The following is an 18,599-nucleotide window of genomic DNA, read 5'->3' on the forward strand; positions in this document are numbered from 1 at the left end:
CGTTGCACCATGGGATGGGTGTGCGGAACGGCCGACTTGAGTAGGGGTTTATGCGTCTCCTTTGATCAGATGGCCACATAGGGGGAAACTGTGTTTGTTCTCCTCTATCGGCCCTCATGGGCGGCCGTGGAAGTGGGGCGGGGGAGGGGATCTCCTTTCCTCTGCGCACGCTGTTGACTTTCACCCTCCTCTCTGTATCTTTTTGTACCTCTCCCGGTTTTTGTGCTACGCTTGCTCAAAGCACTGATACTCACCCAAGTGTGTTTTATTAGGCTCTGCTCTGTGGGCTTCCGCGTAGCATCTTCACATCGCCACTGACTGTTCCAGCTTGCAACAAGACACTACTACACTGTCACCGACAGGAGACTTTATTCGAGTCGTTGAACTTGATTCGTTGGAGCCGGCCGCACGCGAAATGGCAGCGACGCTCACCAAAATTAGGATTGCCCTCAGCGGCGGTGTCGAGCTTCTCTTCAACAAAGAGGTGAGCATCACTTTGGCCAATGTAGTTCCTGTTGGCGCAACTGTCTCACAGTTGATCGACATAATGCGGCGTGGCTACATCAAGGAGAGACCTGAGCTCTTCGTCGACGCCACTGGTGTAAATGTGCGCCCTGGCATTTTGGTACTTGTGAACGGTTGTGATGTGGAGGTGTTTGGTGGCGTTGAGCACGTTCTGGAGGATGGCGACGAGGTGGAGTTTGTATCCACCCTGCATGGCGGTTGAGGTTGGGAGGTCAGTTTTTTTTTTTTTTGGCCCACACGGGCGGAGAAAGGCACACCGACAAATATCTACACGTACTTGTTTGGCTTGCTTGCTTGCTTGTCTCTGGGAGGCACGAGGCTTGCCGGGGTGCGGGCGCGCATTTGCTTTGTGCCTTGCGCATCTGAGTTGAGTAACCTCCTTTATTCCGTTCCTCTCACCAATAATTGACGCAAGCGCTCCACGGTAAGTTGTGTGTGTGTGTGTGTGTGTGTGTGTGTGTGTGTGTGTGTGTGTGTGTGTGTGTTTAACGGACAACCATCCGATACCCTTTTCAGAAAGAGAGGACGAGGCATGTGAAGGCGGAGGCGGGCGGCGGTGGGGAGAAGGTGGCCGGCATGCGGGAGAAACGCCACTATTCACCCTTGATATATGTGCAAGCCTGCCGCTCTCTTTCCTCAGCGTGCGCTCTCGCACACCCACAGAGCTGGAGAAAAGCACGACGTGAGCCGCTCTTCCCTCTCTAACGCTGATGCTTGGAAGGGATGCTTACTTCACTGCACTCGTGTTCACACCGCTATCACGCCTCCCTATTTCTTTTTTTTTCATTGTTGCTTCCCTTCCACAGTTCTGTACGCGTCTGCGTGCACCGCTCGAGCCCTTGACACCAGTTGCAAGCGTGGCAGGGGAGGGGATTATCCGTCTTGTTCCTCTCCCCCCCCTCCCCCTCCAACCGGTGGCTCAGTATTTGAAGGTGAGGCTCGAAAAGTCCTGGTCAAGCGCAGATGTTGAACGTAAACATCGGCCTACTCGGCCACGTTGATAGTGGCAAGACGGCGCTGGCCAAGGCACTGTCACGCACCGCCTCCACTGCCGCCTTTGATAAGAGTCCGCAGAGTCAGTCACGTGGTATTACTCTGGACCTCGGCTTCAGCGCCGGGGAGGTTTCCATCGAAGATGGAAACGAGGACGCCTGCCAGGTGCTACGGGCGGCTAATTTGACCAAAGTGCAGTGCACGCTCGTCGATTGCCCAGGGCACGCCTCACTCATTCGAACCGTGGTGGGTGGGGCGCAGATCATCGATGCAATGGTGTTGGTCATTGACGCAACCAAGGGTCTACAGGCTCAGACGGCTGAGTGCCTCGTTCTGGGCGAGGTGTTGGCAAAGCCACTGGTTGTTGTACTGAACAAGGTGGACGCCATACAGGGCGCCACGCCCGCAGCGAAGCAGACGACGTTGGCGACCCTCAGGCGCAAGCTCCAGCAGACGTTCCGCCGCACGCGGTGGCCCACCGTGGACATGGTGGAAGTGGCGGCTGCACCACGCGGGGCAACTGGTGAGATCGAACCGGCTGTGAACACCGAGGCGGTCTTGCCGCAGGTGCTGCGCGTGGTCGACCTCGTGGCCCTGAAAGCAGCAAAAGAGAGGGAGAGTGAGAGGCCAGAGAGCTTCTACATGTTAGTGGATCACTGCTTCGCCGTGCGGGGCCAGGGAACCGTCTTCACGGGTACTATTGCCTCCGGTGTGGTGCGAGTCGGGGATGCAGTGCTCGTACCAGAACTGCAGGCAACGCGCAGAGTCAAGGGCCTTCAAGTGTTTCGCAAACCCGTGGAGTCAGCGCAGAGTGGTGACCGGGTTGGGTTGTGTGTAACTCAGTTTGACCCTGCGTCGATGGAGCGCGGCGTACTCTGCAGCGCCACAGGCAGTGGCCGCTCGCTGGCGAGCTCGTCGCAATTGATCGCCCGCGTCCACCGTGTGCGCTATCACCCGCTGCCGTGCGACACCCGCACGAAATTCCACGTCACTATCGGGCATACCACCGTGATGGGGACCATGCGTTACTTTTCACGCCCGTCGCACACAAGCGTGAGCCTCGGTGTCTGCGGCGCGGCCACTCCATTCGATCCATCCATTGAGAGTGCGTGGGTGGAGGAGTTGGGAGATGAGGTCGTTATCAGCTACACAGCTGCCAACTCCACTGCCATCGTCCCAGGACGGCCGTTGCCCGTCGCACCGGCCGAGCAGGAGTATTACGCCATACTGTTGCTTGAGCGGCCGGTGCTGGCGGCCCCCGGTGCGTCCATGATCGCGATGCGCCTCGATGTGGAGCGGGAGAATTTCTGCCGCATCGCACTTGCCGGGACGGTGTGCTACATCCTCAGCGAAGACGGTGCTGCCTCGACGACTGCGGCAGCCCTATCGGGCTGCACAGACCACGCCGTCAGTCAGCATCTGATACCAGCTTGGCGGCGACTTCCAGTGGTGCGCTACCGCTATCGTACGCTGCGAGTGGACCGGGTACTAGACAGCCGGAGCTGCATAGCCGACGGCGTCGTGTTGTCACAGTCGCCCGGCGGCGGGGGCAGCGGCAGCAGCGGCAGTAGTCCCACCGGTGCATCTGCGGGTATCAAACAGGGCAAAGGCGGCGCTGGCAAGGAGGCGCGACCCAAGGCTGAACTTTTTGCAGAGGTGCAAAAGTTCCTTCGACTTGTCGTCGTCTTTGAGCCCGAGGATACCGACGCCGCCGCCGCAGCAACACCGACTCAGGCCAGCAAGCCTGGCGCTGTCAAGGGGATCATCGACTCCTCTTTTGGCAAAACTGGGAAGGTGAAACTCGTCTTTGACGGCCCTGTTTTTTCGGATTCCTCTATGAGCGCGGTAACACCGCTGGCCGGTGCATCCAAGGCGGTGGCCGGTAATAAACGCAACAAAACGGCGGCGGGGGGCGCCGGTGCCGAGGGCCGGGGTGCCAGCGGGGCTGCGTTTCTTCGACCAGGGCGCATTCTTCTTACACTGAAGAAGTATCCCTTTGCTCTCAACTCGGGCCTCGAGCAGTGAGCATCAAAGGGATGGGGGTGGTGGCGATGTCCGTGTAGGTTGTGGTTCTTCACTCTTTGCTCGCCTGCACTCCACATATGAAAAGGAATCTAGGGCCGAAAGGGCAAGACTCTATATGATAGGAGGGGAGGGGGGGGGGCGAGGAGGGGAGAAGGCTGCAAAGAAGGGAAGTGCCCAGATCAGTAGTTGTTATATCTCCATCCCTTCCGCATAAGCACACGCGCTTCTGGTTGTCTTGCCTACGCAGAACCTGCAAGCATAGCGGATCTGTCTCTTGTGGTTGATTCACAGCACACATTTATTCAAAGACGCACATATTTGCTTTTGGTTCAGAGGAGGGGCCATGCCCTGGGGTACAGTCGGCTGCGCAGGTCTTTTCCCAGATTAAAACTACCTAGTTGGCAGCGGTAAACGAGAAAGAGATTTTTCCGCGCTGAGGGGGAGAGGGCTGGGCAGGTTTTGCAGACCCAAGGGGATGTTGCGTGGAGCTGTGTGTGCTTTTGTGGCTGTGCGCGTCCATTTTCGTTGCTGATCTCAGCCTTCACTGCGTCGTGCATCTTTTTCCCTCTCCCCATCCTCCCCCTCTCTTGCCCACCGACACGCCCCTGCACAGCCGCGTTTTACACCTCCCGACTTTCTTGCGATGGCAAGAGGTTCCCCCCACCCCGAAAAAACAATTAACAATAATTAGACACGGCATATCCGTCAACACTCATGGAGAATATGAAAATACGCGTGTAGTTCATTTCCATCATTACCGTCTTTCCACTGCACCCATTTTTTATTTGTGTGGTATTTCACAACGAATTGTTTTTAATGCTCTTTGACAAGAGGTTCGATTCTCTGGCCGTGTGATGAAAAAAAAAAACGGTGCGGGAAAACAGCAGCCATACACTGACCGATAACCAGTCACACAGTTGCCTCATTTCGCTCTGAGGCGCACCTTTTCTGAGAGGTCCCTTCCTCGGTTTCATCAAGTACCTCCATTTTTACGCAAAAAACAACAAAAAACAAAAAAGCTCTTCGACTCACAGCCGCGCTCACGCTTTGACACCTCTTTTTTCGCCCCTGTCTTGTGCAGGTCGAGAGAAGCTGGATTTTCATTCCCCAGCAGTTTCTTTTTCTTCTCTCTCATACCTTTCTTTTTTTGGTGTTTGTGGTTTACACCCTGTCGTGTCGCGTGGTGCACACCTGCACGTACGCGTCCCCCCTCCCCCCCTCTCCCCACGTGCAGCTTCTTCCGCCTCTCGCTTCACCAGACTTCCGTATAGTGTCATCCGCCCTGGTTGCAATTCTCGTTATTGGCCAGAGGTTTTTGGTGCGACAGCTCACATATATTTAAGTCGAAAGACGTCTTGGTTGTTTTGCCCGCTTCATTTTCTTAACAAAACATAATCTTTTGTGGGCTCTTCCCCCTTCTCCCCCTTTTTTTTTGATTGGTTCATACAATCACAGGTGTGTGTGTGTGTGTGTGTGTGTGCGTCAAAGTGAGTCGACTATGAAGCGTCTTGACCGCATCCGGGAGGCTCTGGCGCAGCTGCGCCCGCCGGAGGAGGACAGCACTTCGCCGACCCTCCAACCTCGCATAAGCCTTCGTACACTGAAAGAACTCATCGAGTGTCTCTTTTATGTGTTCTTCCCAGAGTGCACGAACCCGCCGTCGCATGCCACACCAGCGTTGGTCGAGGTAGGTTCCCTGATGGAGTGGGTTATTGGGCACATTTCAGACATTCTCACGACTCAGATTTACTTTGCCTTTGTCTTGCACGACGACCCGAAAGCAGTGGAGAACATTGACGTTTTTAGGCCACTAAGTACGTCGAAACGCACGCCGCTCGTGTGGAATGAGTCACCCGGCAGGACCCTCTCTCTGTCGACTGGGCCAAAAGTTGACTGTGAGGCTGAGGCTGAGGCTGTTGTTCCTCTGGCGGCAGGGATCGTCGTGCCACCGGTGGCGCCTGAGGTGCTGGACCGCCAAGTAAGCTGTGGTAGCTCGCCAGTTACGCCGGCGTCGTCGAAGCCGACTACCGCTGTCCCAGGCCCAATGTGCGAGGCCGCAGACGCCCGCAAAAGTCACAAAACCGTTTTTCTTGCGAACTGCAAGCGTAAGGCAGATGCGATTGTGACAAAATTCGTCGTGGGGCGATTGGCACATGTTCGCTGGCTCCTGCGCACTGACGTCGAGGCCATCTTGAAAAAAGACGTTGCCGCTTCCTCGCCGAGCGAAGTGGTTTTGTGCTACCCAGGGCTTCGCTGCATGGTGCACCAGCGTGTGGCGCACCAGTTACACTTGCTCGGCGTCCCGCAGAACTTCACCCGTATGCTGACCGAAATGGCGCACGCGGAGACGGGGATCGACATCCACCCTCACACGTCCATCGGGCACCACTTCTTTATTGACCACGGTACTGGTATCGTGATTGGAGCGACGGCGCGTATCGGTAATGAGGTTTCCATCTACCAAGGTGTCACCCTCGGTGCGCGGAGTTTTCCGACAGATGAGAAGACGGGTGAGAGAATTCGAGACCTGCCCCGCCACCCCATTATCGAGGACGGTGTCACACTGTATGCGAACGCTGTCGTCCTGGGACGTGTGACAATCGGTGAACGCAGCACTATAGGTGGGAACTGTTGGGTAGTGCGCGATGTACCACCTTTTTCATCGATTGTGCAAAAGCCAAACCATGTACTGCGACCGCACGAGCGCATGTTTCTTGAGAGCGACGGTTCTGGCATCTGATGTGCCGATGCCGGCGGAGAGGAAGTGAAATGAAGGGAACACGAGAGAGTCTGACGAACCGTCATGGGTGGGGGTCAATGCTCAATTCAAGTGCTGCGCTGTGATACTGGTGTAGCGGTGTGTGTGTGTGTGTGTGTGTGTGTGTATGTGTGTGCGCGAAGGGGGGTTCCCCGCCTGGTGTTTGGTTTCCAGGCGCAATAAACAAGGTCGATTTGTTGGGCTGTTGTTGCTGTTTTTGTGAGCGCGCATATCTGCAGAAATCTCAGTTTCGCGCGATGGCGTATATCCCACCCCTCCCCCTCCAAGCGCGGGATCTACTTGCTCGAAAGGGTACTGCTCTTCCCTTTTGTCTCAGTTTTCGGCTTGCTTTTAAGTGTGTGCGTGTGGTCGCCGAAAATCCTCAAAGGGCGGGTGGTGGTGGGGATCTTGGGGGCCTGTGTGTGTGTGTGTGTGTGTGTGTGTGCACCGCAGACAACAGGATGCGATTCGAATTTTGTTGTTACTACAAAGTACCTGATTCTGCCATCGAACGTCGTGACATCAAATGTCACACACACGTGCGCACACAGACACAGACACAGACACAGACACACACACCGCTCTCGGCCCACCACAGGCCTCATCATCCCATGGTGCAACGCAGTCCCTATACGCTCCAGAGGGCAATGCCGACACAGGCATCCCGGGCACGGTCCGCTCCCTCAGCCTCTACTCGCCTGAGCCTCACCGCCGCTGCCCCTCTTCCCCCCAGGATGCAGGTCCCACCCTCCCCCCTGGTGCATCGCTGAGGCTGGCCCTCCGGCTCCCTCACCAGTGTACGTCAGCCAGGGCCGGGAGTGATACATTCCCAGTCAGCCTTACAGGGCCGCCCTTTCCAATGACTGGCGCGGAACAGGCACTCACTGTCGTAGTTTGTTGCAACGCAACGCCGTCCGTGGCAAGCCGGCAGATATGGGTTGTGATGCATCGCGTGTACGTCCTCGCGCGGTACGTGCCCAACCCCCCTCCACCAGCGCCACGAGTGGCTCAGCATTGGCAAGAGGACACGAGACTGTATTCGCTTGGCTTCCTCACAGAGTGAACGGCGCATCTCGTTCTCTGATACCCCGTTCAAAGGTCTGGCCCCGCCATTATGGAGACGCCGTGAGCGAGAAGAAAGAAAGATGTCCGAGAGCTGTGAGGCATCGTCGATTGTGGTGGTTGTGAGCGGCTCACTTAGTAAGTTGCTGCCATCGACTGGAGGTAGTTGATTTTGGAGAACCCACCTCCCTCCTCGACGACAAAAAAAAGTGGCCATCTTCTCTGTGCAAGCCAGATGCCATCATAAAGAATCGGTCGCTCCTGATGACACTGTACGGGGGCTCTTGCTCAGACACTTGAATCTACACTCGATGCTTTGCTGAACAAAGTAGAAGGCCCAGCGACACAACGCTAACCGTGTCACTACTTTTCACAGAGGTGCGGCGGCACGCCTTCTTTTCACTCCCATGCCAGCCGGTTTCTTTACCGCCCGTTATCATCTCACTGCTCGGCCACATCCCCCCTCCTTCCCCCCTACCCCCCTCCACACGTGCTCATACGCATAATTTTACGAAAGATACGTTCGCTCTCTCACCAGACGCGTCAGTCTCGTGTACTCTAGTCAAGGGCGTACGAAAGAAGGGAGCGGGGCGAAATCCGTGAAAAGGGCCCCCTCCTCCCTCCTCCCTCCTCACTCTGGGGTAAACAAAAGGGCACGCAGATCGGCGGCGGGTCGAGTGCGCTTGACAGGGGCGCGATGTTTCGTGTTTCCTCCGCCTTGTTTGGTCATGGCCAATACAAGACACGCCTAAAGAAGCGCATGGTCGGTTTCATTCCAAAGGTGATTCCGCGGAAGATTCGAAATAACGCAGTGGCGCTGCGCAGCGAGGCCAACACGGGGCACATGGAGGGTTACATCAAAACTGAGGCGGAGCGGCTCGACGCTACCGGTCGGAAATTGCAGAAGGTGATGTGGGACCCTGTGCTTCAGCGATACACGTTGATGAAAGAAACTAAGGTACGGGGGCCATTCATGACGAAGAGCAACATCGCTCGCAAAGTGGACTTCCCTACCGGCGCAACGAGCGGCGTCAAACTCGGAGGGAGATAGCTAGCGACGCGTGCTGCATGGGATACGCAAGTGAGCCACTACCCCGGAGAGATGCGCCACAACGGTATCACCTCTGGTGCAGGGTGGGAAAAAGGATACGAATGACACTGTAGGTCTCACGTTCCTTTTTTTACTTCGTTTTTTTTGTTTTGTTTGTTCATCATCAACAGGTTGACGATGTCACCAGAAATTGCTTCACCCTCGCGGAGTTGTGGAGACTGGTCAGACGTCTGTTTTCCCCTTCAACTTCGTGTTGGTGACTCCTGAGAGTGTAGTCTTTTTTAGTCTGTCGCTTCCGCCTGTTTACCCCCCCCTCTTCCCCTTCTCTGATTCCCCCAGCGCACCACACGGTTGACAATCGAGGCGCCAGTCCCAGGGAAAAGAAAAGAGTTGAAACGCGCACACATATGCGCCAGGGTTTTATTGGACAAGTTGTGCAGAAGTGAACGGCTACATTCTCGAGCAAGCGCACGTGCAACGCAACGGGAATGTTCATGTGCTTCTCTATGCCCCGAAACAAAGAATTAAAAAGACAACCCAAGGCGCGTCGACAGATCCCTGAGTATCGAAAAATTGAAAAGTCCACCGCACCTGAGATGCTCGAGAAACCTTTCGCTGTCACGCGGTGCCGTGCCCATTGTCATCCACCGTGTCACACTCCCCCATCCTCTACGGCCTGTGATTTGCCTTCCTCTTCTACGGAATATTTATTTCTATGACTCATTTCCCTCAAATGATACGCTTTCTATGCTTGCGCACACATCCGAAACAACCGTAACCGTGCCATATGTGCACTGCTGAAAACATCCCGCGCGCTCGTACAGCTTTAAACGGAAAACCCCACCGCCATGTCTCACTGCAAGTTCGAGCACCCCCGCCACGGCCATCTTGGCTTCCTGCCGCGCAAGCGCTCGCGCCAGATCCGCGGCCGCGCGCGCGCGTTCCCCAAGGACGACGCAACCCAGAAGCCCCACCTGACGAGCTTTATGGTGTTCAAGGCCGGTATGACGCACATTGTGCGCGATGTCGACCGTCCTGGATCGAAGGTGAACAAGAAGGAGGTGGTGGAGCCGGTGACGATCCTGGAGGCGCCACCGATGGTGATTGTCGGCATTGTGGGGTACCGCCAGACGCCAGTCGGCCTGAAGACGATCGGCACTGTGTGGGCGCACCACACGAGTGTGGAGTTCCGCCGCCGCTACTACAAGAACTGGAAGCAGTCAGCGCAGCTGGCCTTCTCTCGCCAGAAGCAGTTCGCGAACACGAAGGAGGGCAAGCTCGCTGAGGCGCGCACGCTGAACGCGTTCGCGAAGAAGGCGTCCGTCATCCGCGTGATTGCGCACACGCAGCTGCGCAAGCTGCGCAACCACCGCGTGGGCGTGAAGAAGGCGCACGTGCAGGAGATCCAGATCAACGGCGGCAACGTCGCGGCGAAGATCGCGCTGGCCAAGTCCTTGCTGGAGAAGGAGGTGCGCGTGGACTCTGTGTTCCAGCAGTCGGAGGCGTGTGATGTGTGCTCTGTGACGAAGGGTCACGGAACGGAGGGCGTGGTGAAGCGCTGGGGCGTTGCCTGCCTGCCGCGCAAGACGCACCGTGGTCTGCGCAAGGTTGCGTGCATCGGCGCGTGGCACCCTGCCCGTGTCATGTACACTGTTGCTCGCGCCGGTCAGCACGGTTACCACCACCGCACGCAGCTGAACAAGAAGATCTACCAGGTGGGCCGCACTGTCTCTGTGGAGCCGAACCAGGCGACGACGACATACGATCTGACGGCCAAGACGATCACGCCCATGGGTGGCTTCGTTGGCTACGGCACGGTGCGCAACGACTACGTGATGCTGAAGGGCTCCGTGTCTGGCCCGCGCCGCCGTGTGATGACGCTGCGCCGCCCGATGGCGCCGCAGACGTCGCGCCTGCTCAAGGAGAAGATTGTGCTGAAGTTCATCGACACGAGCTCGAAGATCGGTCACGGCCGCTTCCAGACGAAGAAGGAGAAGAGCCAGTGGTTCGGCCCGCTCAAGAAGGACCGTATCCGCCGCGAGGAGCGCCTGCGCAAGGAGCGCGCCGCCCGTGCCGTGGAGCGCAAGGCCAAGACTGCGAAGAAGTAGGCGCGTCATCACTCACGCTTCACTCCGTGTGCGTGTATTTGGTGCACGGGCCTTTCTCAGGGGAGGGGGGGAGATGTACATGCCTCACCCCTTTAGTGTGATGGTGTTTCCCTTCCACATTGCTCTTCCCCTAGTTTGGTCCCGTTGCTTCATTTCGTACATCTTTCTTCGCTTTTGTTCAGCGCTACACAATCCTCAGCAGTCTCACGCATGAATCGTATTAGGTCTTTGCTCGGCGGTCGACCAGCGGAGTTTGGGGGGATTTCTGGGGCCCATTCGAAGGCTCCCTCGTTTTCCTGTTTTCCTGTTTTCTGTTTTCCCGGTACTTTTCTGATTCCATGATTTTTTTTTTCAGTTCAAAACAAGGCAAAAAAAAGGTGAAAGTCCGACGGAGGGTGCAAAACGCGCGCGGGGGGGGGGGGGGAGTGCTCCACGTACGTGTTGTGGGTCATTCTCAGTCTACGCCGCAGCGGCTCCTCTTGCCGCTAAGGTGCCAGGGAATAATCCGCGCTTCCTGGAGGAGCTCACGTCCTCCCCATTCGCTCGTGCCCTACCGCGTCCAGCAGTGTTTCTTTATTTCGGAGCGCTGTGTAGCGGAGCCTTTACTCGTGCTAAGAAGATTCATTCAGCGGATGGTGAGACCGTCTTTTTTTTTTGATCTGGTGGCCGCCAACCGGCAGCCGTAGACGGTTCACAAACTCGGCCCCCGTGACTGCGTTCTCGGGTCAGCGCTTCTCTCCTGCCTTTTTGGGCGCCCTTATCCTGGGATATTCCTGTTCCTGATTGCGTAGATTTCCTCTCCACCTGGTGATCCTGTATTTTTTTGTTCTTTCTCTCGATCGCTTCACGTTCGGGTATTCTTTCACCTTTGGCTTCTCCCCTGTACATCTTCTTAATCCCCGAAAAAAAAAACGAGCGCTGGCCATTTCTTCTTCATCTGCAGCATATCAAGTGTCTCTCTCCACACTGCCGCCATGTCTCACTGCAAGTTCGAGCACCCCCGCCACGGCCATCTTGGCTTCCTGCCGCGCAAGCGCTCGCGCCAGATCCGCGGCCGCGCGCGCGCGTTCCCCAAGGACGACGCAACCCAGAAGCCCCACCTGACGAGCTTTATGGTGTTCAAGGCCGGTATGACGCACATTGTGCGCGATGTCGACCGCCCTGGATCGAAGGTGAACAAGAAGGAAGTGGTGGAGCCGGTGACGATCCTGGAGGCGCCACCGATGGTGATTGTCGGCATTGTGGGGTACCGCCAGACGCCAGTCGGCCTGAAGACGATCGGCACTGTGTGGGCGCACCACACGAGTGTGGAGTTCCGCCGCCGCTACTACAAGAACTGGAAGCAGTCAGCGCAGCTGGCCTTCTCTCGCCAGAAGCAGTTCGCGAACACGAAGGAGGGCAAGCTCGCTGAGGCGCGCACGCTGAACGCGTTCGCGAAGAAGGCGTCCGTCATCCGCGTGATTGCGCACACGCAGCTGCGCAAGCTGCGCAACCACCGCGTGGGCGTGAAGAAGGCGCACGTGCAGGAGATCCAGATCAACGGCGGCAACGTCGCGGCGAAGATCGCGCTGGCCAAGTCCTTGCTGGAGAAGGAGGTGCGCGTGGACTCTGTGTTCCAGCAGTCGGAGGCGTGTGATGTGTGCTCTGTGACGAAGGGTCACGGAACGGAGGGCGTGGTGAAGCGCTGGGGCGTTGCCTGCCTGCCGCGCAAGACGCACCGTGGTCTGCGCAAGGTTGCGTGCATCGGCGCGTGGCACCCTGCCCGTGTCATGTACACTGTTGCTCGCGCCGGTCAGCACGGTTACCACCACCGCACGCAGCTGAACAAGAAGATCTACCAGGTGGGCCGCACGGTCTCTGTGGAGCCGAACCAGGCGACGACGACATACGATCTGACGGCCAAGACGATCACGCCCATGGGTGGCTTCGTTGGCTACGGCACGGTGCGCAACGACTACGTGATGCTGAAGGGCTCCGTGTCTGGCCCGCGCCGCCGTGTGATGACGCTGCGCCGCCCGATGGCGCCGCAGACGTCGCGCCTGCTCAAGGAGAAGATTGTGCTGAAGTTCATCGACACGAGCTCGAAGATCGGTCACGGCCGCTTCCAGACGAAGAAGGAGAAGAGCCAGTGGTTCGGCCCGCTCAAGAAGGACCGTATCCGCCGCGAGGAGCGCCTGCGCAAGGAGCGCGCCGCCCGTGCCGTGGAGCGCAAGGCCAAGACTGCGAAGAAGTAGGCGCGTCATCACTCACGCTTCACTCCGTGTGCGTGTATTTGGTGCACGGGCCTTTCTCAGGGCAGTGTGAAGTCGCGTGAGGGGGGTACCTCCTGTGCTTTCCCCACTCTGCGTGTTCCGGTTCCTCTCTCTCGTTTGCTGTGTATTTTCATCGCTTGAGTGCATTTTTTAAACATTTTTTTGCTCGAGTTCTCTCGAACTGGTTTTGATTTTACTATTTTGTAAAAGGGATCCCAAACACGAAAGATTATTCCAGTGTGACCCGACGACCGAGTCAAAGGGTGGGGCTGAGGTGACTGGACAGTGAAGCACCAAGAGTGGGGCGAGTATTTCACTTTTTGGGGTGGGTATGTACGCCGGTGTCTTGGCTAGTGCTCTCACGCTGGGTTTGTCGAAGGCTTGTCTGGTTCTTGTGATGGTTGGCTGGGTGAAAGCGTCGTTGGACCTTGCGTTGCGGATGCGGTGTCATAGGAAAAGCCTTCGGTCCGCTGTTTTGCCTTTTGTCAACGAAAATTTCTGCATGTCGTTCTCTTTCCAATATCGTACTCCTCTTACTTTTTTCCCCCTTCCCCTCCTTCTCTACACGGATTCTTCGGTGTCTGCCAAGTACCTTAATCCTTGTTGCTCACACCTCACATACAGTGTTACAAGCTTTAGACTGCAGTGTGTCCTACAAACAGCTCCTCATCGCCTTTCTTGCTTTTTCTTCCCTGTTAGATACGGATAAGCTGCGTGTGCCACTTGGTGGAGTCGTCACGAAAATATAAAGAGCGGGAACCACTCGCTCAAGTGCACTCGTGTAATTCAAGAGACGCCCAAGAGCCGATACTCGCACACGCATACCTGCAAGTGGCATACTTGGCTACATATGCTTCTCCATTTGAAGGGCGCTCACCAGGACTTTTATGACTACCGCTGTTGTTTTTCTTTCTTCCCCCCTTCTGGAAAAGACTAACACACACACACACACACATCTATTTATATATATTTATACATTTTGTCTGAGAGCACCCTCGCACGCATCTATTCACCATTACGGATTCTTCCCTGCGCTGGATCCCTCTGAAAAACGTTTGTAACACTTTGCGCTTTTTTCGCCTCCATTTCGTGAGACAGGTGCGCACCTACTCTACATCGAATGTAGCGGCGCGCTGCTAGCCGAACGCTAAACTCTCCTCTCCTGGCGTTTTTGTTGAGAGGCAGCTCCGTCATTCTGAACTATTTCGTGGCAGAAATTCACCTGGCTTGCGAGAGAGTCTTCCTCTGCTTTTCCCCCTTCCCTAGAACAGCCTTCTTCCCGTTCCGCCGCGTCCAGGAGGCAGTTGAAGTGTATCCATTCCACTAGTGATACCTGGCTGACATCCGCGCGTCTTTTTCCATAAAACCCGCATCTCTCTTGTGTTTCTGTGGTATCCCTTCACCCTTCACCCTTCTTCCCCTGCAAACGCAAGGTCTTTTTTTTTTTTACACGAGCGCACCTGGTTAGTGATCTAAAAAACACGTTTTTTTTCTTCAGTTGGCTGGTGCTTTTCTTTTGGTGTTGTGTTCTTCTTTTTGTTGTTCTCAACCCGCCCTCGTCTCGATCCCTGCACAGGACCCTCTCTCCCTTTTGTTCTCTTGCTGTCTGTGTGTCTGTGCGCGTTTGTGTTTTTTTTTCTTGTATTCCTCAGTGGGTTCGTTTATTTTCTTTATTTGCGACTTGGCGAACAGTGGTTGGCGTCTTCCCTCCCACCCCCATCCAAAAAGAAAAAAGAGAACCAAACAGCACCAACATCCGGCGACAGAGAAAATTTGGCTTCCTTTTGTTTTGATTTTCTTCTCACTCAATTTCTGTACGTGTCTTATCTGTCTCCACGCGCGCGACGGCAGTGGTGTCGATCAGCGTGAGGCAGCACCCCTCAATTTTTTGTCGTACTCTTCACCTCTACTTCTAATCCCCACTCGCCTGCTAAATACCCAAATATTTTAGTACCAGTGCGATTCTTCGCGTATCTCTGGCCTTGCCTCCCTCCCTTCTCCGTTTCCCTCTCTTGTTTCCTCTTCCTCTGCTTTGTTGTACACTCGTGTGCTCCGTTCACACCTGTGCGCAGTGCGCTGGTTTGGTGACTTGAAGCTGCATTGCCGCGTCGCAGTTCAATCAACTGGCGTGTCTTTTTTTTTATATTTTGTCTTCCTTGAAGCACTTTGTCGAGGGACTGCACACACGATGAGCTTCTCGAACCGGTCTGAGCGCGACTCCGTCGCAGCCTCGTCACTCCACGGTGATCCCCACTTCCGCCCAGAGCAGGAGCAGAGGAAGGAGGAACAGAAGTGGGACATTACCGTCTCTTTTTCTTGTGGTGGATGGTTCCTCATGTACTTTTTTGGCGTCGCCTACGCCCTCGTCGATTCTGGTGTTCTTCAGCGGTGGCACGCTGAGGGAAAACGCGTACGCTTTACTGGTGTGAGCGCTGGTGCCCTGGCGGCCGCGTGCCTCGCCTCCGGGCAGTATAATATGCTGAAAGTAAAAGAGTTTGCGTCGGCCGTTGCCGAGGACTATCGTAGCTCCATCTTTCATTGGTTTCGAATGAGGAAGTACCTTTTGGCCTCCATCGACAGCTTCGGCGACAACTTGCGTCGTGTCAATACCGATCCGCGCATGCGTGAGAGACTGGAGAGTGGATCGCTTGAAATCGGCGTTACAGTGCTGCCCAGGTTCAAGTCGCGCCTGATTAACAGTTTCTCTAGCTTTGCTGCGATTCGTGAAGCGCTTATTGCCTCATGCTGCCTCGTTCCGCTGGTCGGTCTGCCATTCAAGATGGAGAGCACCGGTGAGTGGTGCGCCGATGGAGGCATTAGCAACTTCACGCCACGCATGGAGGAGGAGAACACGATCTCGGTTTCAGCTATGTACTTCCAGGATGCATCCGTTCGACCTCGCGTGTTTGTGCCGTCGTGGTGGGCGCTGCGTCCACCGAGCTCGGTGAAGTACAACAATCTTTTCTGGATGGGGTACAACGACATGATCGACTACCTTGTCTCCGTCGGGCATCTCAGTGTAAGTGACGGTAGCCGTTTGCTCAAGCAGGAGGTTGACTTTCAGATACACGACTCCTACCTCGATGTCGCCTTCACCCTGTTCATGGAACTCATGATGTTGATCTACATTAAACCACTCGTCATCGTCTTCGTTTACGTGGAGCTGGCCATCTCGATGGGGTGGTGGGCCGTGAAGGGTATCTTCACCTGTGATGGCACCTCGTTCCGTAACTTTTACGACGGCTTCCGTAACGCCGTCTCGCCCCGCACGCTGGGACGACTACTCTTTGGCTCAAGGGTACCCAGCAACGAGGAGCGTCTCTCTCGACAGAGTCGAGTGTTTCGTGTGTTCAAACCGGTAGCTCTAGGCGGTAGCAACAGGACTGGACGTGAGTGCTACAGCCCTACTGGGGCGGTGCTGCGCGATCGGGTGCCCACGCTATCGCCCAATGCACGCCTTGGTGCTGAGCTTCATCGCAAGAAGTGAAGGGGGGGGGGCTGCCGCAGAGCAGGGAAACACCCCAGTTGACGCGCCCTACGAACTGTTTGTTTTATTGTCTCCCCTCCCCTTCCCCTTGGGCCGCAGATTCAGCAGTTTCCTTTACAGGGGAGTCCAATCGGGTGGCGGAAACCGCGGGCCGTCAGATCAAAACAGCAACCAAACGACATAATGATTATTTTGCTGTTCCATTGGTCAGGACGTTGACTAACCAGCTTTCTCTTCGAACTGGAACTCCAACTACTCATACCATAGGCCACGCGCGCATTTCCCGAAGAACGCTCGTGATGAGATCACTGAAGAGAAGAAGAGTGTGTTTGTGTTCTACCGAAGCGATCTAGCGGGCTGCTTCGTTTGCTTTGAGAAAACATTAGATGCGATGGCTAGTGGATGGAGACCCTGCTGCTTTCTTGCCCCCCCCCCCCCTCCCTCCCTCTCCCTCTCCCTCTCCCTTTCTCCACGGAAAGAATAGAGTCCAGTCTGGGCACTTTTTTTTCCCTTCTTTCCCCTTTCCTTTAGGTGTCCCGCAGGCATTCTTTTTTCCCCCCTGCTTCTTACCGGGCCGATGACGTTCCTCTGTTGTTTGTTACGCATTGGAAGCCAAAGTCAAACACTTGAAGAGTTGCTCCCACACCGTTTTTCCCGCATTTTTTTTTCGTGATGTTCCTCCTCTGGCGCGCTTTCACTATTGTTTTCTTTTTTTTTGTACCCGTCCCCTTTTCCTGTCGAGTGCACTCGCGTATTTTCATTGAACTTGTTTCTCTCCCTTTTTTTATCCTATGCATTTCTCTTTCTGTATATCTGGCTATCTATTCGGCTATATATTTACCCTCCTCTTTTACCCCTTTGTTTTTGTTTGTCCACTCTTCCCTCCCCTCCCCTTCCCCGCCTCGTTTCCGCGTATTGCCTTTGAGTTTTCCTCGCCTCTTGGGGTGGCAACGCGGGGTGTCGGGGGCACACTTCCGCCTGAGAAGTGGAGAAAAGGCAGACAAGGGGGGCGGGGTATCAGAGAACGAGATGCGCCGTTCACTCTGTGAGGAAGCCAAGCGAATACAGTCTCGTGTCCTCTTGCCAACGCTGAGCCGCTCCTGGCGCTGGTGGGGGGGGGGGGGGCACGTACCGCGCGAGGACGTACACGCGATGCATCACTACCCATGTCTGCCGGCATGCCCCGGACGGCGTTGCGTTGCAACAAACCACGATAGTGAGTGCCTGTCCTGCGCCAGTCATTGGAAAGGGCGGCCCTGTAATGCTGACTGGGAATGTATCACTCCCGGCCCTGGCTGACGTACACTGGTGAGGGAGCCGGAGGGCCAGCCTCAGCGGTGCGCCAGGGGGGAGGGTGGGACCTGCATCCTGGGGGGGGGGGTAGAAGAGGGCCAGCGGCGGTGAGGCTCAGGCGAGTAGAGGCTGAGAGAGCGGACCGTGCCCGGGATGCCTGTGTCGGCATTGCCCTCTGGCGCGTATAGGGACTGCGTTGCACCATGGGATGATGGGGCCTGTGGCGGGCCGAGAGCGGTGTGTCTGTGTGTGTCTGTGGCACTTGAGGAAAGTTTTAGTTGTCAAAGTGGACGCCCTGTAGAGGACATCCTGGTTTTTTGTACTGGTTTATTTGCGCTCGTCTTTTCCGCTATACCTCGATGTTCAGAGTAGCGTCGAGGAACGGCTCCACTGTGTCCTTTTTTTTTCGTGAGCGGCTTATTTCAGCGGCTCTTGTTGTTGTTGAGGATATTGGAAGATTGTGCTGGGGAGACTGTGGAGAAGGAAATCCTCGCTTGCTTTGCCTTTTTTTTAGTCTTCAACACTGTGCGTAGAAAACAGAAGAATTCGATATTTCGAATCCAAACAGCGAAAGGAGGCACCGGGGGTTCTCGAGAGAATAAGTGACACATTCTAAGTTGTTGTGTGTGCGTATTTCTGTTGGACTGCAAAGGTGTTGTTCATGCGTGAGGAGGGAGATGACCTCCGCTGTGGGGTCTCCCTCTGTATCGCGTTGGCCCCCTTCTCACCTATATCCTTCTGTTTTTTTTTCCCTGGGTTTGCCTACTCGACGCTTTTTCTTCCATACATCTGCACGTATGTTGATGTAATTTGTGGGCTTCTTTTTTCATCTGCTCCTCTGCGTTTTCCGTGTGTTTGTGTAAGGATTGCCGCTCTCATCTCTTGTTGTGCTTTTCGCTTTTTGCCTGTTTTCCATTAGACTTGAAAAAAAAAAATAGCTCGGTAGCGCGTAGCGTCACACGTTGGCTCCTGCCCCCGCTTCTTTCTTCCCACCGTCTCTGAACCTCCTTCTTTTTCTTGTTTCACCTTTGTGGGGGATTCTCTA

At 55.6% G+C, this 18,599-nt stretch overlaps 7 protein-coding genes across 7 annotated transcripts; all 7 read left to right on the forward strand.

Annotated features, from left to right (window-relative positions):
- Window positions 1-415: 415 nt before the first annotated feature.
- On the forward strand, window positions 416-727 carry JKF63_01850 (uncharacterized protein; the record flags this gene model as incomplete). Its single annotated transcript, XM_067897895.1, has 1 exon — window positions 416-727. One exon carries the CDS (start codon window positions 416-418, stop codon window positions 725-727), a length of 312 nt encoding a protein of 103 aa, XP_067754052.1.
- A 761-nt stretch (window positions 728-1,488) lies between these two features.
- On the forward strand, window positions 1,489-3,543 carry JKF63_01851 (uncharacterized protein; the record flags this gene model as incomplete). The annotated part of the gene is made up of 1 exon (XM_067897896.1): window positions 1,489-3,543. The coding sequence occupies one exon, from the start codon at window positions 1,489-1,491 to the stop codon at window positions 3,541-3,543; it is 2,055 nt and encodes a 684-aa protein (XP_067754053.1).
- A 1,498-nt stretch (window positions 3,544-5,041) lies between these two features.
- Window positions 5,042-6,283, forward strand: JKF63_01852 (uncharacterized protein; the record flags this gene model as incomplete). The annotated part of the gene is made up of 1 exon (XM_067897897.1): window positions 5,042-6,283. One exon carries the CDS (start codon window positions 5,042-5,044, stop codon window positions 6,281-6,283), a length of 1,242 nt encoding a protein of 413 aa, XP_067754054.1.
- Window positions 6,284-8,060: 1,777 nt separating this feature from the next.
- Window positions 8,061-8,414, forward strand: JKF63_01853 (uncharacterized protein; the record flags this gene model as incomplete). Its single annotated transcript, XM_067897898.1, has 1 exon — window positions 8,061-8,414. The coding sequence occupies one exon, from the start codon at window positions 8,061-8,063 to the stop codon at window positions 8,412-8,414; it is 354 nt and encodes a 117-aa protein (XP_067754055.1).
- An 848-nt stretch (window positions 8,415-9,262) lies between these two features.
- Window positions 9,263-10,522, forward strand: JKF63_01854 (uncharacterized protein; the record flags this gene model as incomplete). The annotated part of the gene is made up of 1 exon (XM_067897899.1): window positions 9,263-10,522. The coding sequence occupies one exon, from the start codon at window positions 9,263-9,265 to the stop codon at window positions 10,520-10,522; it is 1,260 nt and encodes a 419-aa protein (XP_067754056.1).
- Window positions 10,523-11,496: 974 nt separating this feature from the next.
- On the forward strand, window positions 11,497-12,756 carry JKF63_01855 (uncharacterized protein; the record flags this gene model as incomplete). The annotated part of the gene is made up of 1 exon (XM_067897900.1): window positions 11,497-12,756. One exon carries the CDS (start codon window positions 11,497-11,499, stop codon window positions 12,754-12,756), a length of 1,260 nt encoding a protein of 419 aa, XP_067754057.1.
- A 2,206-nt stretch (window positions 12,757-14,962) lies between these two features.
- JKF63_01856 (uncharacterized protein) lies at window positions 14,963-16,261 on the forward strand (the record flags this gene model as incomplete). The annotated part of the gene is made up of 1 exon (XM_067897901.1): window positions 14,963-16,261. One exon carries the CDS (start codon window positions 14,963-14,965, stop codon window positions 16,259-16,261), a length of 1,299 nt encoding a protein of 432 aa, XP_067754058.1.
- Window positions 16,262-18,599: the final 2,338 nt, after the last annotated feature.

The sequence above is a fragment of the Porcisia hertigi genome, chromosome 34 (assembly GCF_017918235.1).
Source record: "Porcisia hertigi strain C119 chromosome 34, whole genome shotgun sequence".
NCBI lineage: Eukaryota > Euglenozoa > Kinetoplastea > Trypanosomatida > Trypanosomatidae > Porcisia > Porcisia hertigi.